Here is a 25,759-nt window from a genome sequence, read left to right on the forward strand (position 1 = left end):
ACTAAAGATTGTTAACCTTTCTTTTAACCAAAAAATATACCAATGATAAACTATAATAGAAATGAAATTATCAAATTTGTAATTTCATTCAAGTTGGTATTCTTCTCTCATACCTCACATGGATTTGAAAAAATGGGTTTTTGTCTGATGAACGTCGAAATTGCTAATAAGAAACGAAACCCACTGATCCCTGACAATTATAAATCTCCGCCTTCTGCACAGCAGATTCTATGATATCATACAGGTATGTGAGAGATATGAAATTTGTTAGAAGACAAAAATACTGTACTTGTCATGGCTAAACGATTCGGACTAATGCCACATTTTTGGCTAGACGTATAAAACTATAAGTTGGTGTTTATGTCACAGTTTAAACCTTATACTCGAGCTTTCTTTTTCAATGCAATAAGTGTATGGTCATTCAAAGATGGGTTCGTTATGTTTTATACGTATTATAAAACGCTTTTAAAACACTGTGTGCAAATGCGTTTGTATGTTTCTGACAACACTTGAAACGTCTGTCCCTTATAATATTATTGGGTTTCGTAGCATGTAACGTCGCACAGATGACATATTTTACGATGATATTCTTAAGTCATTAAACAAATCATAAACTGCTTATCATAGCCAACCAATTAGACAACTCAGTATTGGGAGGGGGTAAGGAAAAAAGCATTTTGATTTCAACCAGTCTGAGGTCAATGTCAATTTAAAAGGCGCTTGCAACATTGAAACAGTTTCCAACATTTGTCTGGAAAGAACGTACAAATTATGATAATATAAACTCATATTATGATTAGTAATGTAAGAAAAAGACCCCTCTCGATATTGAGATCAAGTGATCAAAGATCAATGTCATAGTCGCATACAGTTTTACAAGAAAATCTCATAAAACAATTTCTCACAATTAGTGTGCTGAGGATTGGTTTCTAACTTCTACACACTGCTTTGCGTGTAATTTATATAGAATATTACATCTTACACAAGGCATTTCTAATAGTTCTGTGTTATGTTTAATAGTAGAATGTTTCCCATTTCCAAAATACAGTATACACGGTTATGTGTTTCTGTTTCATCGGTTGACTTATCTTTAAAACAAGGTCTTCATAACAATCTAGCAACGATGGAAAAAATGACAGGACGGTTATTCCGTTTTGCTTAAACGTGTAATTATGTTTCAAGATTATATTAAAGTTAATCCTGATGAAAATATTGAACAATATAATATTTGTTAATAAACCATGACAATGTGATACTTACAGTAAGTTTTATTTTTTAATTCCTCTATCTCGTTAGATTCCAGCTTGCTGTTTTGTTTACCCATGGTTATTTTAAATGTTGCGCTTTATGGGCCCCTTATAGTATCCTTTAAATTATCCATCAGTCATCACAGTAAACTTCATAAGATGGTATCGCATTTAGCAGTTCATAAAATATTTATGTGATAACGTTTGATTGTTTGTTATGTATGCGATTCCAATCGTTTATAAGGACATTAAAAAGTTATTAATACAAAATAATAGTTCTTCTAACCCTTGTGTGTTTTCACGGCTAACTTGTTTTCCGACATGTGCTCCGATTTTTGTAAACTGTCTTTATTAAACTTATTCTTGAATATCCAAACACAAAATTGTTTTTTCTACAGCCAAAACTAAATCAAATATTCATACGCTTACATATCTATGAATAATAATCACAAAACTTCGCTCGTGAAATTGCCGCCGTCTTTGTAGTCAACATTCCAATTATCCGACAAGGTGAAGACATTGCCAGCCAATCCGTGAGCAATGTAAATAGCAGCTGTGTTGGATATTTCTCTGATACATACATGTGTACATTGAACGCATATCTGACACAGAATTGTGCCAAAACATACATATATTGCTATTACAGCGCCAACTTTCCAAGTGTTCAAACATTTTCGGTTATATTGTTAAAAGTTATAAATATATATGTTTTTCAGAATAAATATTTTTTTAAATACATAATTATCTTTAAGTGAAGTACATTTGAATTATTAACAGCTAGATATACTAACTGATGGCTTGATATACATGTATGTAAATACCCCGATGTATTAAATGAAACAGATACTGCAATTTTTCTTTTATTTTTTATTTGTAAAATATATATTATTTTATCTTTTCATTGAAATCGAACTGACTAACACCAATTAGAGTATATATTCCACATACCCATTTATGTATATACTTCACAAAACAGCTTATTATAAATTGTCAGCTTTTGATGGGATAAAAATATTTATAAAACATAATTGTATGTTTAAATATAATGTGGTCGTGACATTAGATATATTAAATTAGATTCCATAAATTTATATATTCCACTAAAAAGCTTATTGTTAAATGAATAAACTTTACGTGGATATAATACAAAATCAATAGCCATATTCCCTGTTGATTATTGTATGGTCTAAAAATTAAGTACTCTAACATACTTCATCATTTTATCATTATCAAATAAAAAACCATACCAACATACGATTCCTCAAATGACATATTTTAAAAATATGTGCTATAAGACATTCAGCGTTCATAAATAATAAACGCTTTACTTAAAATGATATACGTGTATTGTTATGTGCTACACATACATCATTAACAAAAAGTGAACAGATATCCGTTTTCTGTATAAAAAAAGTACGTCGTTAAACGCTAGTTAATAATTGTTGCATACTGTTACACAGCAGATCGCAACAGAAGATAGTCTGGCAACATTTCGGCGGTATAAAGAAACAACTACGTGACTTAATGATTGATAATCAAGAAAACCTACGTATATTCACCATTCCCCGCACTGCAATATTTATAATGTAGAGCAAAATCTGATAACGCAGTTTAAAGTAATCGCTTGTTTTCGAAAGGCCACTAAACTGAGATTGTATGCAATTCTCTGAGAGAATAATCCATTCAACTCAACATTTTTTAATTTCATATAAATTTCAATATGGGAAATACCATTTAAACGTTTATCTAGTACATTTAATAATTTTTTCAGATATCTGCATGAATTATTTTTAGCAATACAGTGTACCGATTATAGAGTTCATGTTCTCCATGAGACAACCTAGTATAATGTAGATTATTTGTGTTTTTATTAGATTGATGAGAATTCTTTACACAAATACGCCAGTGTACGATTGTGAGTCAATACATTTCAAGTATCTAGCCCTTAAAAACGCGTCAATTTTTGAGTACCAAACTAAGCTTTCTACTTCAGTTCTGTCATTTTTTCCAGATATTTTTACAAGGTAAGTGGATTTATGAAAACATTAAAAATCAATTCTTGCAAAAGATCAAAGTATCTTTACTACTCTCTACCGTTCCGTTCATAACGTAAAATGACTGTGTTTATCGGTTGCATGATCTGGCACTCCAAAGACATAAATCGCGTTCAACATTCAGATTAGAATCCCAAGCCAACAGTTCTAAGCCTTTTTTGATTAACATTTCTTGCTTCTTATAGTTTCATAAGGTAGTATAGATCTTTAATCTAAATAGTCCCATAAAATGTTTATGTATTCCTGATATAAAATACATTGATATATATGAATTCCAATAATCCGCGAAGAAAATTTCAAACATCCAAACCAAAATGAGGCGTTTGTGTTATTTATAAAAAAAAGTGATTGCATTTATCATATTTAAATTAAAGCGTTGAAATCGCTACTCTCTTATGTTTCTGATCAGTTAAAATGTGTATCAGAACATTTTTAAGGAGGTTAATAGTTTGTTTATATTCTGAATAAATAGACATGAGGAAGTGCCTCCATCAAAGATTTCATTTCAATACGTTTAACTTTTCCATAATTTAACAAGAGATGTGTTTTTCAGAAACACAATGCCCCTATTTTTCCCGCTTTGAAGCGATAAATGTGACCTTTGACCTTGAAGGATGACCTTGACCATGACTTTTCACCACTCAAAATGTGCAGCTCCGTGAGATTCACATGCATGCCAAATATCAAGTTGTTATCTTCACTATTTAAAAAGTTATGACCAACCTTTAATGAAGGTTTAAGTTTTAGGAAAGAAAAAAAAAACAATAATATTTTACCTTTGCTCTTGGAGGATGACTTTGACTTTTACCACTCAAAATGTGCAGCTCCGTGAGATACACATGCATGCCAAATATGAAGTTGCTATCTTCAATATTGCAAAAGTTATCAAACTTTAACCAAGGTTAAAGTTTTTGAGACACACACAATGAATGAATGAATTAATGACAGACAGACAGGCCAAAACCAATATACCCCCGATCTTTCGATAAGGGGGCATAAACATTAGCTTTAACTTAACCTACACAACAATTAGTTTGTGTTGACATGATTGAACATATTTTTTTCAGAGAACACTTTGTTTTAAGTTAATACAATACACAAATAATATTATATATATATATATATATATATATATATATATATATATATATATATATACATATAAGTTTGAAGCCACAAATTGTTCAATAATATTATATATATATATATATATATATATATATATATATATATATATATATATATATATATATATATATATATATATATATATATATATATATATATATATAAGTTTGAAGCCACAAATTGTTCAAGACAATTTTATTCTTAACTAAAACCTTTACCAATCAAAGTACAAGACAAATATTTAACTCACAAATAAAAAATAGCACACCATTTATTGTTAAGCGTAAATTAAAAACACATACATTGAGGATTTATTTCTAAAAACAATATAAAAGCGTGAAGAAAAAACATATATCTTAATTTAAAAAAGAATAAGTAATATGTAGTTTATTGGTGAGCGCGCATGATGTTTAACTGCATGCTGTTACTGATCGAAAGTTTGGCAACCTGTCGGTTTAGGAGAACAAACAAGCAAACAAAATACCAAGATTACTTTACATATCATAAACATTGCTAATTAATTTATTTTTAACTTAGTTCAATACTTATTTGCTGGTTTTATTTTTTTCTTAAATGTGACTTTAATCTGAAATGCACGCGTGTACGATTTTGCATCAATAGCTCTTCCCTTAAAATTGTTCCATCCCTATAAATTACGTCTAATTTCAAGTGCCGCTGAAATTGTTCTACTCGAAACATCTGTGATGTTTTCCAGATTTTCTACAACTTCAATTGCTGTATCGAAATTAAAAGACACATTCTGGCAACTTGTCAGAGCATCTTTTCTGTTCTCCATTCCATGATATGTATGTATTTATCTGTGGCATGTTCTTGTATATCACACACAAAATTATCTTTTAAATATCGTTTTACAGGTCAATAACACACCCAAGCATTTGTATTTAACTATTAGCGCTACACAGGTAAAATAAAGCTTTTGAAGATTATAATTTGTATACAATTTGATAGCAAATATCCTAAAAACTCGTAATCATGTGATATCTTTAAGTTAACCGATATTATACAACAGAAAGAATAAAAAAAAACTAATAAAGCAATATAAGCGTGTTATATTCCTGTTAAAAAAGCGAAAGTCGTCTTTAAAACAATTACTGCTGGTCAAAATCAATTCAATAGACCAAATTTATGATATACAATTAAACACATAAATACACGAATGCTCTTTAAAATATCCAAATAATTGCTAAGTTAAGGATCATCCGAATAATTCCTTTAAAAATCAATGTCTCCTGTTAGAGACAAATATCCAACACATATGCAATACCTTACAAAACATTCACATAATTAAGTTTTCAAAACATTGAAGCTGCGGGCACCTCCTTGGAATGGTCCATGCAAAGCATGGGAGTTAAAACCGGATGTAAGACTCAACAAAGCATGGGCGGTTTAAACCGGTTGTAAGGCTCAACAAAACATGGGATGTTAACACTGATTGTAAGGCTCAACACAGCATGGGAGGTTAAAACCGGTTGTAAGGCTCAACAAAGCATGGGCGGTTAAAACCGGTTGTAAGGCTCAACAAAGCATGGGATGTTAAAATTGGTTGTAAGGCTCAACACAGCATGGGAGGTTAAAACTGGTTGTAAGACTCAACACAGCATGGGAGGTTAAAACCGGTTGTAAGGCTCAAAAAAGCATGGGAGTATTAAAACCGGTTGTTTAGCTCAACAAAGCATGGGCTGTTAAAACAGGTTATAAGGCTCAACAAAGCATGGGAGTATTAAAACCGGTTGTAAGGATAAAAAAACATGGGTGTATTCAACCGGTTGTAAGACTCAACATAGTATGGCAAATGTTAGAACAATCTGTGATTGTGTTAGTTAACATACCTTGTGTGTGTACACATAGTTAAATTATTTTGTTCATATTACTCGTGTTACTCTTTAGTACAATATATATATAGATTGGAATATGTACAGTTTGTACTTTAGTACAAATATATATAGATTGGAATATGAACAGTTTGTATTTCTCTTCTGACGTTACACGGTATATATTTGCGTTCGCTTCATTAACTAATTATACTATTATATTTATATTTATGTGTGCCTCAACGCGTTACTCGTCATTGGACAATGGTTGGTGTATGTTTATGTATATTACAGAAATTGATTTGTTAACTATTTTGAAAATATTGTGAAGGCTATTAAATAACGATTATAGTGATGAACATATCATCATATGACACATTATTAATAATTATTTGTATAAAATGCACCAGTAAATAGTTACGCAAAAACATCGTATTGATTAATTTAATTGATATAAGATTTTGAACATATTGACTTACACTTAATGCCTTAAATTAAAGTTATGGCCGTTAAGGGCTTAGTCGACAGAACAAGAACTTTTCTGATATATTTTAAAGTTGAGCTTCAAATATCGGTGTGTGTGTTGTATTTTCTGTTATTATAAAGGTCATGGTAAATCGACCTTTGTATTAGCAACTTTTTAGCGTATTATTGTATCTTATTTGCAAATGTTATCTTACAACACACCGTCACTGATCTAGTGGTCCATTAATTGACCTTCACACTAAATTGAGTGTGCTAATTAGTGCAGGCATTGATCTGCGTAGTTTTAGCACTTTTCCAGCAGTTAGGATATTTAAAGAAATGAATTTCATATGTTGTTATCCATAAAGTCATCGTGACATTTTAGCTATATACTATTTAGCATTTGAGTATATGTAAGTGCGTTTTAAAGTGGCTTGATGCAGTGATAACAATACTCGAAAACATCATAGTGACAACGGGATGTATATTGAAATAATTTTATAGTTAAAAAATCATTGCATATGCATTTTCAAAAAACATTTAAAACGATGAGAACTTTCACGTATTTACTAACAATTGCTCATGTTCCAATTATCCGCTTAAGGCGCACCGATTTCCAGATAATCATACCAATATGTGCTATCATAGATATCTTTTTATTATGTAATAATTATAAATGATGGAGGATGTTTCCAGGAATGTTTCTGATATGAGATTATTTGATTACAATCATCTTTGCTCACTGCTTTAGTTGGAAAATAGCATTTTAGTATAAACCAGGCTTTCGCTTAATTATATCTTTAATGGAATTTTAGTGTACAGTTTCTTTTGTTTAAAAGGTCGAAGTTTATACTAACCATTTGTTTTTCTTAATTTCAACCAAAACTATAAAAAAAATCACTACACATGAGTGAACTTATCAAACTTATTATTTCACCCGAGCTTGTATTCTCCTTTTATGTACATGTATCTCATAACATGAAACGTACGTCTCTTTACTAAAAGTTGAACGAGTTCTGTCATAAAAGCAATTGATTTTTGTCCGATGCATGCTAAAGTTACTTATAACTCGAGAATGCAACTTATCCTTCAAAATTCAAAATTCTACGGCGTTTGCGCAGAAGATTCTAGTGTGACAAGCAAAGTGTGCTTGTTATAGAGGGAAAGACAGGTTTGTTAATTCATATAAGTATTATGCAATGTTTGCCACAAAAAAATGTGACCAGGAATCGGTTTGTGTCCGAAAACAAGGGAAATATTATCAGAATCCGTTACATGTAGCGTCTTAAATATACAACTTTAAACTTCGAATGCTAATCCATTCTTAAGTGATTAAATAACTCATAAATTGCTCACACTATTAATCAAAACTTAAGTTCTGGGGATGGACAGAAGAGGACGAATGAAACATATTGATTTCAACCAGCCAGAGGTCAATGTCAAGGTCATATGCGCTTGTAACATTGTTACATTGAAAGTCCATAAATATTTACAAATCCTTATAACTTACGGGCATATCAATTCCTATTATTATAAGTTATATGAAGATCAACTTATCAAATATTTATGTCTCATAATTGCACACAATTATAAAAGAAAATCTCCTAAAACAATTGCACATAAAAGAATTTCCTTACGACTTGTCTCTATCATTTTCACACTTCTTTGCATGCCTTTGATAAAATATTTATCTAAAAATTGCTAATAATTCTACGTTAAAAACAAACTGTTTCGCTCCTTTCACCAAAACAAAGATGTTCTTTTTTCTGTTTCATCAGAAGCTCGCGGTAAACACTATCTTTACCTAACGTTGTACACATGAATCCATCAATAATGATACAAATGGCAAGAATATAACATCCGTGTTTAATATATTATAAAGTATATTTAGTTAAATGCTAATAACAATATTAACCAATGTAACACATTAATAAACAACGACTATGTGATACTTACAGTAAGTTTTAGTTTTCAATTCCTCTAGATCGTTAAAATTAAGCTTGCTATTCTTTTTTCCCATTTCTATTTCTAAAGTTGTGTTTTATACGCCCCTTATATTATCCCTGTAATCATCTATCGGTTATCACAATTAAAGGAATATTATTGTATCGTAAGAATACAACTTGCTGTTTTGTTTACTCATGGATATTTAAATGTGTTTTATGAGCCCCTTATTGTATCCTTTTAATCATCCGTCGGTTATCACAATAAACTTCATATAATCGCATCACATATCAAAACGTCTATTTTTCAAATATTTGTTGTGTATAATCACGTTCGCTTGGTTTTATCTGTATTAAAATGCCAATCGTTATATCTGCACATAAAAGAATTACTAATAAATTCGAATTCCGTCTAGACTTTCATAGTGTCATTTCACAAATATTTTTACGACCTCTGCCAACTTTCGCTGTTAGTTCTCAATGTCTAAATTATTTTTGACAAAACAAACAAAAAATTAGCACCATCATTGCTTTTTCCTTCTCCAAAACATGTCTTTATTCATACGCTTAGGACTATGAATAATAATCACACAACTTTGCTCCTGAAACTGCCACCGTCGTTCGAATCGAAATTCCAATTATCCGACGATGTCAAGACTGTTCTAGCAAATCCGTGTGCATGTAAATAGCAGCTGTCTTGTATAATTCTCTGACAAAAATACTGTACGCACTATCTGACACACGCTTGGGCCAATACATGATTAAATTGCTCTTACAGCTTTGATATGAGGTACTTTCAGTATGAATGCACACAACATATTTGGTTCTATTGTTTTAAGTAATCAAATAATATAAATTAAAGGAGATGTTGTTAAAAATTTTAAAAAATCGATCACATATATAATGATGTTAAAGAACATAAGACGTATTTTTTAATTATTTTTAGATAGTTTTACTTTGTTGAACACATAACAGTGTTGCTTTAGGTGCAAATAACCATGCTGCCATTAAACGTATTTTGTTGCCACTTGTATCATCGAAAACGTAGTGAGGGTGAGTCAGTTTAAGTTTTGTCGTTAATTTCTTTAACGATTACAAAATCAATAAGAATAAGCTGTTACATACAGAAATGTTCTAAGTCTCAATTTTACGTTTTTCCTTTGGGTATTTCGTTAATTAAAAGTTTATTTACCGAACACGATGTAGTGTAGCAAAATGATTGCAAAAGTATTAGTTATTTTTGTTAATTTAGTAAAAGGATACACTAGAACAACAATTTTAAAAAACGACACAAAGAAAAGAGTCGGTAGTGGAAAAAAACTTTTTGCGCCTGAACTGGAATATATACAAACTGTTTGAAAGTTTTACTGCAATATGTCCGGTCCTTTTCTCGAATATTGAATTAAGATGTATTCATTTTTTATATTTAAAAAGTTGATTTGTTTAATCTGTGAAAAAGGGATTTCATGCATGTGCGTAAAGTGCCGTCCCCAGTCTCCACAGGCTTATCAGGGACGACACTTTTTGCTTTTACGATAGTTTTCGTTTGAAGAAATTCTCTTGTGTTCCTTAGAGTGAATAAAAACTGGGGCTTTACTGCTATCGGTATGAAGTCATATGTTAAAAAGGGTTCGCTCACTGCTTTAGTCTGAAAATATTGCTTTTGTTTATGCAAGGCTTTTGCTTTATTATATATGTCATGGAGTTTTAGTATACAGTTTCTATAATTGTACTAGTCGAAGTTTTATTTACATTTTCATTTCGATGAAAATAAACCATTAGTAATATAACAGGAGTAATATTATCAAACCTTTCATTAAACTTAAGCTCGATAATACTCAGGTTATATTCACTGGTATTCTACTCTAATTCCCTGTATAACATGAAATGATAGTCTCTGCTTCACAATCACTAAACAATGAATCATATTCTTTCATAAAAACAATTTGCTGTGAAGTAACGAATAAGAAACGAAAGCCACTGATCTATGGAAATTACAATTCTTCGCCATTCGTGCAGCAGATTTTTGGATGTCAAACCAGTTTGTGATAAATTTAGGAGCTCCTCGTAGACAGAAACACCTTGTCATGGCTAAACGATTTTATATCACTTCATATTTTTGGCTAGAAATCAGACATTATTGTTTGTTGTTAACGTCACTTTTTTATGGTGTGCGGGTTTTGTTGCAAACAATAATTGAATTGTCATGTCTTGAGATATGATAGTCATGTTGGCCGAGACGGCTTTCGTATTCTTTTATACTTTTTATAAAGTGTTTGTCATACAATAATTGTTTGCACGTAGATCTTTGTGTTTCGTCACCACAGCACAGGAAACGTCGGGTCCTTATAATAGTATTTGGATCCTTTTTACATGTAACGTCCTTTCTGTACCTTTTCCCGTTAAATGACAAACAGTTTTCAGCTCTTCTTATACCTTCAACGAGTCTTTTCAAGGAAACTTCGCGGTAAGCTGTCATTATTTAATTATGTAATGACGTACAAAAGAATTACGCTCGATTGATTTTTTCTTCCGCCAATGCCCATTTCTATATATATACGTTTATATGCCCATAACTAATAATCACAAAACTTATTGCCACCGTCGATCCAATCGAAATTCCAATTATCCGACAATGCGAAGACATCGCCAACTAATCCGTGTGCAATGCAAATAGCAGCTGTCTTCAATAATTATCGGATGCATACACTGTTCGAATGGTCTGACAAGGGATTGTGCTAAGACATGAACATATCGCCATTACACCATTGTTAGAAAGGACTTTAAGGAAGTGTGCATTTACACAACAGATTGGGTTTGATCGTTTAAAGTAATACAATAATATCAAATTCAAAAGATGTTGTTCAGAATAAATACATTAAATTAAAAACACAATTATTGGTAGAAACATACACAATTATTTTTAATCATATAGAACCAGATATAGTGACTTTGTCAAAGAATAAATCCTATTCTAAATAATAGGAAAAAAAAGTTGTGCTAAAGTGTCATATATCCCCATGAGGATATAAAGACATTTAAAATAGCTCCCCATTTAAAATGAAACATATCTCACCCCATAATAATTGAATAATTAGTACATGTATTTCTTAAACAACAAAACACTGTACTCTTCAAAGAAATATCAGACATATTAAATTAAGAAAGATTTAGAAATAAGTTTTTGTGAGCGCGCACGAAACAAGCACGCGACATTATGGTTAATAATGCAGAATGTGACGCTATGTAGAACATGTCTGGCTTAAAAACATATATATGCTAACTAAATGTAACTAAATGTACAGCAATTTTCTTAGCTAAATATCAACAGTTTAAGCAACTCGCTAAATCGATTCCTTTTACAAACGACATAACAGAGAAAACAGGTACACAAATAATACGTAAAGCTATCGTCTGTGGTCAGGCAAGTACGTCGATCATGAACACACTCAATTAACATTGGTTGAAAACATTTTACAATGATGCGCCACATTTGAACTCTAATTGTTCAATAATGCTCAATAAATGCATTCATGCATTAATGCACTCTACGTATGAATACAATAAGTATAAACATAACCTGATCACAAAGAGCTCATAGTGAGCTATTGTAATTAATCTATGTACGCCACGTCTTCGTCAGTCGTCTGTCGTATGTCGTAATTGATTTGCTCGTTAACACTTTAAGGTCACATTTGTCATCCAATCTTGATAAACTATGTAAAAATCTTTATTTTTACAACATCTAGGGCTATTTGAAAAACGGCTTCTTGCATCAAAACACTAAGTCACCACGTCGAATCTTAGAAAACCATAAGTGGCACTCCAGTGACCACATTATGACTCAATTTTGTTTATTCTTGGTCAGAATGTTAACCGTAACATTTCAACAATCGGGTTTTATTTGGTCTACGAGCCTTTGAAAACGTTTTTGAACACCTTGTAACGCCTCGAGAGGCCAATATTTATGGAACAAACTTGATGAAACTTGGTTAGAACATTCATATTACATTATGTAAAGAAAGTGTGAATAATGAAGTTAAAAATAAGGTCAACTACTCTTAACTTAAAAAACCCATATCAAAACTTTACATGCTACATGTACGTCTCAATATTAATGAAACATAGTCAGAATGTTCTTTTTGGAAATAAATGAAATTTGATTAATTAGGTCCAAACTTGGTCACTAGGTCAAGTATTTTCTTCTGACCCCGTAAGGCATAGAGGTTTGATATTGTTTATGTCATTTGGTCCTGTGACATTTTTTTTCAAATCATGTTTATGCTGTCTAAACTATTACCATCCTATGTTTAACTCGCTTCCCTCAATTGTACATAATGCAACTTTTAGATATCTCCTTATAATGCAAGGCGGAACGTTTAAGTATTTTGCATGCAACATCATATCGTAGTTTTCTATTAAGTTTGCTAAATTAAAAAAAATAAGATTAAAACCACAATTTCTACACAAACATGACAAAATCTACTAATAACAGTTTATTTCCTACATATCTTAGATGAGCGACATAGGGTCTTTTGGCCTTCTTGTTTTTGTTCTTATAAGCGTTTTGTTATTACAACTACTAACAGTTTACGTGATAACTGACAGCTTCTATTTTCCTCATTAACCAATAAACACGTTTTTCTTCGCGGTGATCAATGTTTTAGTCGTAAACCTGTAAAACTTTTTCCGGAGACCTCTCCTTATAATAGCCGACATTTCACGAGATTTAACAACAAATGAGTTCACTGTTTATGCTTTAACGATATGTATAAGGACGAAATGTTGCCTAAAGACAAAGCTTTAGCGTTATAAAAACGCTGTTAGTTTCTACTTAGACAACATACACTTTTTATTCGTGCCACTTCTGAACTTGTATGCTTTCAATGTCGACCAATCTGAATCCACCACGTGATACACACATTTTTTCCTGATAAAGGTAACATTTTATGTTAAATAAGTAAGTACGCTTTTGGTAAGAATACACAATACGTGGGAAGTACCTGTGTTCTAACTAAACTTAATTGGCAAATATTTATTTCCCTCGATTTTTCGCCGGCAAAGCCTAAACACCTGGGTTACTTATTCAAACAACAACACTTTCCTCTTTTTGTTAAATTATCATATCATCAATACGGATCAAAATGCATTTGAAACCATTCTCATGTCAGGACCATAGCTGAATAAAATGCAATAGTGTATAATATTTATATGAGAATATAGTAATGGAGCTTATGTATGCAGTACTTAAGAAGTTAACAGCTTCGGCTCATAAGCTTGAAATTCAATTCAAAACATATGTAGTTAAAATATTTTTCGAATGACAATAAGTTACAAGCAATTAGCTTTCATCTATTTATATAATAGTACGAAAAACATGCATGTTAGAGTTATATGTAATTCCTTGTACGTTTGTATACTATAGCGTATCTTACATGGCTTAAAGTACATGATATACTTTCTTAACAATGAATTAGAAAACTCGAGACTCAAAATTTCACTGTTCAATTAAAAAAAATAAATGCTATTGTCAATTTTTAATCAGACCAACTACACTACAGATCGGATTCTCGATAGAAAACGCCTCCATCAATCAACCTTTCTGTGATGTTTAATTTGTTATGATAATTTGATGTACGTGATCACATATTAACAACATTACAATAAAAAATACATTACATATTAGTCTAACGCTTTTCACGTTTTTTTATTTCAATAACAACATGGTATTTAAAGGATATTTCCATATTCGTAGTGCTATTTATCTCGTTAATATACACTATTATTGACATTTAAACCAATGACCAACATTACATTTTTTCACAAAAGTACATTCCGAAAACTGTACACGTGGCTCTTGAACACTGATATATGCAATACTCAGGCAAGTCGCCAACATCTTATTAAAGACACACAATGAGTATTATAACTATTCTACAAACAAATGTGGGAATGATTATGTCAAGATGACAACGAATTTCAGTATCGACAAACTCGAAATAAAATTGTATACGTGTTTGATTCAATTCCGTTCACCACACAACCGATAAACTAATAAACACCGATTGCAAACGTATACTATTCGTGTTTGATTAACGTGCCACCCAAAATATACATCTGCAGTTGCCAGTAATTATCTTTGCGGAGATGTCAATAATTTATTTGGGACCACCAATTAAGTGTTCGGTAAGACGAGAAGGAACCTATAACATATTTCCTTTGAAACTTAATCAGGTAATCAATTCTAGCACAAATATTTCTTTTTGTTGAGGAAGTTAAATATTGTTCTCTAGACTGACTTCTCAACACATTTTAGGTATGTCATTTAGTATATTTAAAGCATGGCGCATTTTACCGTGTGTTGTACTCAACGTGAATACTTACTACTTGTAAGCGTTATTGATTTGGACCCAGACAGGAGTAAATAAAGAAGAAGAAAACATACATAGCCATTAATTTGATGGTAGCAAGTGTGAGATCAATAGTTAAAACTGGTTTCAACGCCAAAGATGTATTTATTGTACATGAACTATATGTTGTATCAATTGTAATTTATCCTTTAATATGAAACAAATTTTTATAGAAATTTATAGAGGTATCATTTTGTGTGATACGATAAGAGGTTCTCATATTTTAAGTTATTTTTACAACAATATTTTCTTGTGATTAATATTTTACACCAAATGCAATTTCAATTACTGCAGTATATGGTTATTATATACTGTATGTACGATATTTCTCATTTTCATTAAGTATTAGTAGTTGTAGTAGTTGTAGTAGTAAATGTAGTCTATACTTATTAGTATACGAAGTAGAAGAAGTAGTAGTGGTAAATAGTAGAACACATGAAGCAGTGATAGAATTATTAAAATGGTAAACACCTGCAATCAAGCGGTAAAGACCGACATTTGGTTTCTTTGGAAGGTAAATCATGTATTTGCTATATTTTATAGAAATTCCACTCTACTAGCAATAAAGGATAACGGTATTTATAGAAATTTCACTCTTCTAGCAATAAAGGATAACGGTATTTACTTATGTTTAATCATACAACTTTATTGCACTCATCAACAATAAATCATTAAATTAAACTGAAATATTATCTAATCAGCACTCTTGGACGCCACGTGTTTTTATTTAAAACAAAATAAAAGGACATGGGTATGTTTGTGTTAAACAAGAATAAACACACATTCTGCATCAATAGCTGGGATGAAATTAAACAGAACGTGGTTAAACCTGGATACTTATTTTAATGTTTCGATTAAAATAAGTGCAATGCATTTATACAAATACGTGTATAATGAAAGTGTTTTCCATAAACAAATTTTAGTATTATACAAATCGGCTTATTTATTAGGGTTTCAATTAAAATATAGAATAATCAGCCCAAAGTGAACTTTAAACTTAACATATCCAGAAAAACAACATTCATTTCTCTCTCGAGCTACGTCAGTAACTTTCAAATCGACCATATTTTTTAACGTATGAATTTTACAATCTGAGGTAGTTAAAACGTTCTGGAATAAAAAGTATTAAGATTGGTTTTTCTATACATCATGAAAACCCGTAAGCACATTCCAATGGAATACGAGCCAATCTATGCTTGATTTAACCCCTAAGGGACTATTATGATTTTCTATTTTTGGGTACCATAGCGACACTGATCTACATAACACTTTGTCACGTTGCAATATGTAAGATTCGGAGAATGGGTTTGACACGGGTGTTACATCATACATCACATATCTTGAATAGTGTATGCAAGTGTAGTTTATTTAAATTTTAGCATACTGTTGTAAGAAAGATTGCAAGAGACCATAATCTTTTCGTTTATATTAAATGTATTTTTCGAAATTGTTTCATGAATGTGTATCACTTATCGGTTATGAACGTTAATAACAGCACATAAAGTTATGTTTGCGAAACAGGTTTGACAAATATCACATATACTGAAGTCATTTCATCAAAAGACTATTCGTGGACTTCTACACATTATAATAGTACACACTTTTATGTAAGGGTTTAATGTTATACATGGCATTTACCGATTTCATTCATGGATCTTGGAGGATGACTATGCGAATGTTACGTTATATTTTATGTCAACTGTCACCGCGTTCTGTGTTATAGCGGAAGGGATTTAAACGAGGAATTACGATCGGAATAGGTCAGATCTCTGAGCAGATGATGGAATGGGTAATCGATATCATGTAATGTATTTTATTTATACATACTTATGCCAGCCGTTTGTTGGCAGGAACGGTTTGAAGTTTATTGCTGCTTAAGTTGTTTGAAAGCAGAAAATTTCAAAATAATCACTGTTTACCAATCAACAAAAGGCAAATGCGTCGACTTTTTTAGGGAAAAATCGATCTCAAAATCTGCTACTTGAATTACTTGCAGCACATGTATTGCGGTTTTTTTCTTTTTCGCTTACTTATGATATTGGTATTCCTTCTTTATGTTTAATTAAGAGTACAAATGTGGGACAGCGTCAACATATTCTGCACAATTAGTTTTAAATATAAATGACTTTGACTTATCTGGGTGATAAATAGTTTCAGTTACATATTGAAACCATTTTTTTAATAAGAATGATCGCTTTCCAAACTTATTGATTGATTCTTTAAAAAAAACAAGTCGATCTTTAGCGATCACAAACAAACTGAATCCATAAATTTGCCCATAACATTAAATAATGTTGTTTTTTTTTATTAATTTGTTGTCTTGTATTTATATTTAAAAATGTGAGCATGCTATGAAGAAAGCTTTTCACTCTTCTTTTCATTTAGTGAACAATATACGGTAGCATCATACTACGAGACTTTTTGAAGATTCATAGCAAATAAACTTCCATTAAAAGGCGATGTTTTGTCTCAGACATAAAAGTTGCATCTCCAATAACGTCCATTCGATAAATGACAGTTATTTAATTTCTTTATTACGTCTTTATAAGTAAAGAGCAACTATAATATTAACTTTATGTTTTGTATTGCTGTTTTTACTTCGATTTTTACATAAGACCTGTAATGTGTGATTGTGAATCTTTAAATGTACAACATAAAAATATGAAATCGTTCAATAACATTATAGTTGAAGAGATGTAACCCATAGTTGCTGCAGCCTAAAAAACACTATCAGATATGGCTCAATAACACTAACAAAGGCCTAACTATAACGTACTAAAACTTAAAAACGCAAATAAAATGCTTTATCTTTGAATTTAAAGGAAAACGGAAAAACCGTTAACATTATTATATAATAAATTTTAATTCTGCCGACTCCATACAGGACTCTTCATATAACACATACATGCAACGTTTAAAACTTGGTTCACAGTCTTAAAGCCTATCTCACCGATTTAAAACGTAAATAACACCATTCTTTGTTTAGATAAATATATGACTGATTTAAGCACAACGTGAAGCACCCATATAATACGCTTTTGCAGAATTGTTTGGGTTGTAAGTATATGAGTCTTTATACTAAGATGTTAAATGCAATCACTTTTATTAATTCTGGGCAGTGTGTGTGGCTCAGCTAGCCTTAAATCCAGTTTAAAGACCCAATAACTTGCGTTGACCCTTCCAATGCGGTGATCGTATTTTTATACAGACATTTTGACAGACATTTTATTTGGACGTGCACAATGAACATCGTCAACATCCCATGTGGTTGGTATTGATATATGTTAACTAGTATTTACGCACAAAACAAATGTCAACAAACATGAATATATACATAACAAATGTATATTGAAATACAGAGAATGAACAATTGGTAAATTACGTTCTCCGATTAAAAAAGTTGATCTTACACTAAACGAGTCCTTAACAAATAAAGAAAGTTTTATTAGTTCAGACCTATTGGTTGATTGCTGAAAGTGTACATACTTAAAACATATAGATTATTATATTAATATTTTATGTATTTCTTTCTTAACGAATGTTGAATAAATACACACACAATGAAATTCGCCCTGATGTCCTTGACATTACAACAAAGACAATATCTCTTTTGTCTAGTAATATTGTTTCCATTATATCCAGTCTGATCCGAAGGTGTTAAAAACATAATCTTAATCGGCATAAATAAAAAAGATCGAAACTAAGACTAGGTAAATCTCATATTAAAGATGTGTCTTAAATGTTCTATAAATGTCTGGCATTGAACTATCTTTTAGTGTACGGTACCGATTTTTTTATATGAATATATAATTCTGGATTTTAAAATGGGTTTAAAATGTTAACATTAATATCATGAACGCTGTTGGAGACATAACATTGATAGTTTATTTACTCATTTTCTTCTAATTATTAGTATTCTAATAAAATACAAGGAAAATATGACGAGAATGTTTTGTATCACAAAATATCTTGAGAAATCAAAATTTAAGAATGTTTTGTACCACAAAATATTACTTTGAGAAATCAAAATTTAAACAATATTGTATCTGTATCTGTTTCAAATACATTTAAACACAGCATATAAAAAAGTGGCGATAACATACACAAGTTACAACTACAAATTAGAAAAAAGGATGTATAGTTTAATCACATATATCATATCGTCTGTATAATTATATTTGGTCATGAAATTGCTCGTCATTTATACTTTACAGTTTTTTCAAAATTGCTCATACTCTCGATAATTCAAATACTGTAGAATCATTATATTCGTCAGAATATAATTTTGTACAAAAAAATACTTTTTCGCGCACACGTTAATTTGTAGGTTTCTGCTTATTGACAAATTTGCGTCTGCAACCTCAGATATGTTTGATTCAAATAAACGTAAATTAGCTTCCAACAAAAAGTAACGATTTTTACACTATCATGTTAACGGAGTGTTTACGTAGTGCATATTAAAGCTTATAATGAAATATTCGATACAAAGTTTAATGAATAGCTCATATTACATATTTGTATTATGTCAGTTAAAAAATCAATTAGAATTACTCATTGGAATGCGTCCAAAATCATCATTACGCTCGGAAAGGTTTGACACATTCACACCCTTAGTGCTTACCTAGCTTTAATGTCGATATGTAAACTTTTATAACAAAAGTAGGAATGCTTAGAGATTTTACTTTTATTCTCGCGTTTCATCGCCGATTTACATACTTCCTTTCAAAATATTTTGGGAAACATAAACCACCATGATACAACTACTTCATCGACCTTGAGTTATCACAGCTGTTTTTATAACCGCAAAAATCACTTCAACCTATATAAGCATAATGGTAAAAATCAGTGGGATAGGATTTCTGAATTCTTCGGAAAGATTAATATGCATTTTTACAGGTATGTTATCAAATCCGTTCTTATCGTCTGAAGATTTGCCAATGCAACAGTTGATAAAGTTTTTTCAAAGTTAACGCTTTAGTCGTTGGTTACTTTTGGGTGAAGTATTACCATTGAAGTTATAACTATTACTTATATAATATGATCGCGCCGTCGGGCATGCAGAAAAGATGATTCATTTTAGTTTATCTAAGCTAGATTTAGGTTGTTGAGCATGTGCAGTAACAGAAAGACGTTGATTGGTTTTTTTATTCACTTTCTGTGTATTTGATTCTTGAGTGACCTTATAAAAAATATGTCGGGTACTATTAATTTCCCCTAAAAAATTAATGTTGCTGCATAATTATTTGTCAATACAATTTTTGATGACATGAGAATAAACTTATAAGGTTTGAATAGTACATGGTTCATATTCTAAAAAAATAACACTTAGTAAATATTTATAAAGCGTTGTGACAAGTTTACGTTTAGCCATAAAGTGAGAAATGGTAAAACACCTGATCAAATTTAATTGGCGTGGTTACGCAGGCTTTGATACTGTTTATATTTAAGTTTTTCATAATTGTACAAAGCGTTCAATGGAATGATTAATGTACCTATATGACGATTAGCATATAGCAAAAATAAATCTTAACAAAGGTAGCATGCGATTTTAAAATAGTGCAACTGTTGTCAAAATCAATTTTCACAAACATGCAGAAACATCAAGCACTGTGCTTTGTGATTGACATAATTTTACATTTAAGTACATGTAAGACGGAATATTATTTGCAAATATAAGAAACATTTGAAAAACTGTTACATTCAATATCAGACAGAACAAAATTCACTATACCAACAGTAGAATACATTTTGAAACGCATTTGTAACTTTTTTATTTTATTTTGTATATTTTATAAAAACGGAAATAAAACTGCATTTACTTTCACAAAAAAACTTTAATATAAAATAATTATTATGAAAGCATGCATAATAGTGTAGTAGCACTACGTAAGATACACTTTGTAAAAAAAACACTTAAACGCATTTGGGAACATTTTCCTCAATTATTATGATAATAATTAAAAATGTATCGACTATTTCAATTAATGTCTTTTCATCCCGATCCTCTCTAACTGCGAAATCTGTAAGGCCATGTTCATGCAAATGTAAAAGAAATAAGTTACGGAAGTTTGAGTAGGAAGTGAAGTAAATTAAGCAAGAGAATATTCAAAACCATCCCCTGGTGAAACACTGCCAGTCTCTTGTAAAATATATTTCAGCAAATAAATAACATGGTAAAGTTGGCGGCCTCATATACGTTTGATTAATGGTCCAAAAGAAATGTTTAACCCATTTATGCCTAGTGGACTCTCCCATCCTTCTGAATTGGATCAATTTATTTCCAAAATTAGGGATGTCTAGTATATTTATTTCTATGATTAGAATATTACTTACTGAAATTCCTTTAAGCAAACAGCGCAGACCCATATGAGACGCCGCATCATGCGGCGTCTCATCTGGGTCTACGCTGTTTGCAATGTCCTTTTTTCAGGACGCTAGGCATAAATGTTTAACTCACCGTAACGACGTGCACATGGATACATAACGCTTGATATGAATGACCATAAATATGTTATTTTGCTAAATAATTCCCGGTTAAATTTTGAAACATTTTCCTGTTGAAAATTGTTCTCAAAACCGAAATTCACTTCAAAAGTTATTTTGATGTGACATGTTCGTTTTGCAATGTCAATTCTAATTGCACGTTCAGAATTGAAACTTTTTTCGAAATTAAATGCATACATTATTGAACACGTCTCATTTTATGGCTCCCTGGTGAATTAATACAAACATGTTTTGTCCAAATAAATCTTTTTGATCTGCATGTTTATTGCCAACTACTAATCTTGTACATGTTGTATAAAAACAACAGTGTAGCGTGGTTTCTTTGAACATCTTTATTCCGAACTTTATTGCACACTTACGAGAGTCGACTGTATAAAATAATGACAGTAAATTGCTTATCATATTTCAAAACAAAATGCTGATAATTAACTTTGTTCAAAACGCCCATACTTTAAAATGCCAAAGTATGATGAAAATAAATATCAGAGTTTATAAACCCATTACATTACAAATACTGCTAAATTTTCTAAATAACAATAAAGTATGTTATTACTCCTTAATTTAAAGTACGTGTAATACTTACAATGTGTTGTATTTCTCAGATATGGAATTAGTCTCGGATTCAGTTTGCTATAACGTTTACCCATTGTAAGCGAAATGTAAGCAAAACTAAAGCAACATTCTTAAAGAGTTCACACTTAGTTCACTAGTTTTAACTAAAATCCATTCACGTCGCAATTAAACAACGTATACTGTAGAATAAAACAAATGCATTTACAAACACGAGTCTTGAAGTTGGCATATGTTTTGACTGAGAAGAAAATCAAACGCAAATCAATGCATCTTCAGAGCTTGTGTTTCTGTTATCGCTGAAAGTGTTAACCGGATACGTGTATCCCAGGTAAAATAATTGTCCAGTCGTAATGGCAAATGCATGACAGCTTTCGACTGGAAATTAATGTTGTATGCAACATTTAGCAAGATAACAATGTTATAAAGTAAAACTACATTTCTAGCTTGTAATTAAGAAAAAGAAATACGTCATATTGTATGCAAGAAGTATGTTCAGGAATGTGCAATATACTAGGTGTAAATGTATTGTACTCGGTTTGCATCCTAACCGTCACAGTGTTTTTAACGCAATGTGTTGTTTGGTAGATATTCACTTATATGGAATAAAATCAAACTATACACTTTAAAAAATGAAAAGTTTTGGTATTTGTTTAAGATAGGTTGTGATTTTGCAGAAAATAGTGTAACTCGTGTAGGAAACAAAACTTGTACTACAGTTTAACTATTATTTTCGATTGACATTTGAATATTTATATGTGGTATCTGTACTGATACATTATTACTGAAATGATGTCTATTGTGGGAATAAAAGTTTAAAGAAAATAGAAAACACTATTTAAGCAAACAAAAATTAACTGTATTATAGACGTGCTAAAAACTGGCGAGACCTACTTTTCGACATGCTTAATTACGCTGTCTTACGAATGCAAAAACATGTATTGTAAAATATTTATCATATATTAACAAGAAACTTTTTTGGCAATATTAAACACATCTTGGATTGGACACCAAACTAAAATAACTGTGATTGGTTCATACCTTAAATGATATATGACAAAAACATCATATTTCCTCCGGATTGATAGGTTTTCTGCTTATTTATTTATATTACTATATTGTTTTGAATTAAAAGCAACACTCTCCTACCAAAATACCGTATCATGTTTCTCAGTTATTATGAACCTAATGATTAAAAACAAAAAGACGTCGTTTTGTTTTGTCTGAACACTTATAAAATGTATTTTTACTTGATGTATAAGAAGAACATATAAATAATAATATATTTATATGTTTAATATGTGCTAAAGGTTTAGATTATGGTGTATTTGTAAGTTACATATGCAAGCATAAAAGAACCACACGTGTGGCAAATACTTTCTAAAATAGTTTAATATTGCACATTTAACGTAACTTAGCTTAAAACCAACGGTAGCCAGGTGAAATCTTTTTGCTGAAATAAGACTCTGCTACATTGAGCAATACGTTTTCAAACATCAATAACAAACTGCAACTTCGATTGAAACGTAAAAACGGCGAATGTTGCATTTACCTTCGACTTATTCACGATTCGGTACCACCATTCGCTTTGTTCCGAATATATTTAGCATTGTTATTAGCTAACACGTTACATAACACGTGTCTAATAAGATAAAGATGCACAAAAGAAACCTTGACAACAATGAATATTGTTGTCTAGACATTACTAATGCCATGTTTCAATCAAATACGTATGCTCCGAATTTACATACATGAAGTCGAAATGGCATCAAGCCTCTGAACAAGTTCTTTATATTGATCCGAAAAGGTGTTTGTTCGTTTAACAGTAACATATGGGGGGGGGGGGGTAAATTGTAATTCAGGACCATCCTGTTTTGACCAGCGAGACGTCTCCCAATCGCATACACCGTGTTTTTTCATGAAGTAATTCTTTTCCTTAAGATTAAGAAGTTGCTAGGAAAGAAACAGGTCATATCCGAACAAGCCTATTTCCGATTGAACATTCGGCCTGCCGCTCAATAGGCATTTTTCCTAACCAAACGACAACCCCACAGTGTGTACACATACGTATTACGCTGTATAAAGTACGTTTTGTGGTAGATTTAATATAGTTTCGCAAAGACTTTTAACAATGCACATCCATACCGTATAGTACTTTTTTTTTCTCAAGAAATTGTGCAGTATCCTAGGTTCTTAACGTACATTGGTAAGCATTATATTGCGATTCCCAGCATCATTGAATGTTGTTCGGCAAAATATATATATATACTTATCGAAGTTCATACCTGTAAGGAAGCCACATATCAAATTTGCTTATATATAGTGTATGTCTTCACCCTTTTACGACACAATTGCTAATTTGTTTGTGCTGCAAAATTTGTTCAATTCGATTTAAGGGTCTATACGTATATGTTGACAAGTAAAATAATCGATGAAGTTATTTTGTAATTACATTTATATTGAATATTTAAACCGCAACGCTTGCAAAGCGAGCCTCTGCCCACCTGCTGTTTTTGTCAAAATTGAACACATAAGTACCTTTTACTTTAAGATTTATAATTGTGTTTGACTTTGCTAAACATAGCTGTATCACCCAAACCAAATAAATTTATGAAATTGAAGTCATCCAATCTTTTATATAACGACAAATTATTTCAGTGCAAAAAGTCATATTTATATAATGAACTACATACAATGCGTTGACACACACATATATTACACACTGATTAAGTTCCGATTGTTTGCATTGGAATTTTTTCCTTAAACGTACCCAATCACTTCTTTAAACTTAAATTATGTACCTACACAAAGAAGTAAAAGGAAATTTAATGACATGATGAATACGTCTGGTTAATATTTACGTTTATAATGATTGAATAATTAAATCTACAAGTGAAATACCTTGATGTGAGACAAGTAGGGCCACATATTACATACACGAATAAGAGTGCAAATTGTTTTTACAACGTAATGTGATTTGCATAAAGGTATTTGAATGCTAAATATAATTTTAGTTATCGCTTATTGCGATTGTTACAGTATGTCATTTCGGCTACTGTTCAGCGTAAATGTCCTGAACGCCATACAACATTGACGCTTGATCTTTTGCTGTTTTCATAGTTAGATATCGATACCATAAATGATTCGTACTCCACAATCCACATTGACCACTCGTCAGATGGCAGGCTAACGGATCAACCAATCGCCGCAAAATAGTCCAACAAAAACGAGGATCGGTGTGTGTTTAGCAGAAAATCAGTTTTAAGCGAAAAAGAAATTCCCGAAATGGTCATCGCCTAAATAATGCTAGTTTACACTAATTTTATTCCATAGAGCCCCGTTATGAAATTGTCATCTTCAAAGGCATTTTGCTTTCCCTTCCTTTTTGACTTCTTGTGCAAGGTTTGTAAACAACGAATGTGTCTTCAGAGGACCCCAAATATAATTCTTTAAAATGTAGCAAACTGACTTGTCTTACAAGTTCAACACGTTTTACGCTTATAAATATTTGATCCACATTGTTGGTTTGTGTTCTGTTGTTTTGTGTTCTATTATACTTTGATGTACAAAGTCCCTAAGAAAACCGTGAATAAACTATAAAGGCGA

At 31.1% G+C, this 25,759-nt stretch overlaps 1 protein-coding gene across 4 annotated transcripts in view; it reads right to left on the minus strand.

Annotated features, from left to right (window-relative positions):
* Positions 1-25,759, minus strand: part of LOC127838648 (neuronal calcium sensor 1-like) — a 97,724-nt gene that overhangs the window by 36,382 nt on the left and 35,583 nt on the right. The window contains exon 1 of one of the 4 annotated variants that reach the window (XM_052366508.1): positions 8,683-9,290. The exons of 2 other annotated variants lie outside the window; for them this stretch is intronic. In XM_052366508.1, the coding sequence (XP_052222468.1) occupies positions 8,683-8,746 (64 nt within the window). In that variant the 5' untranslated portion in view covers positions 8,747-9,290. Of the gene's footprint in view, positions 1-1,260; positions 1,715-8,682; positions 9,291-25,759 lie in introns of those variants that run through there. One more of the 4 variants, XM_052366505.1, reaches the window with a different exon arrangement.

This window comes from Dreissena polymorpha, chromosome 7 (assembly GCF_020536995.1).
Source record: "Dreissena polymorpha isolate Duluth1 chromosome 7, UMN_Dpol_1.0, whole genome shotgun sequence".
Lineage (NCBI taxonomy): Eukaryota > Metazoa > Mollusca > Bivalvia > Myida > Dreissenidae > Dreissena > Dreissena polymorpha.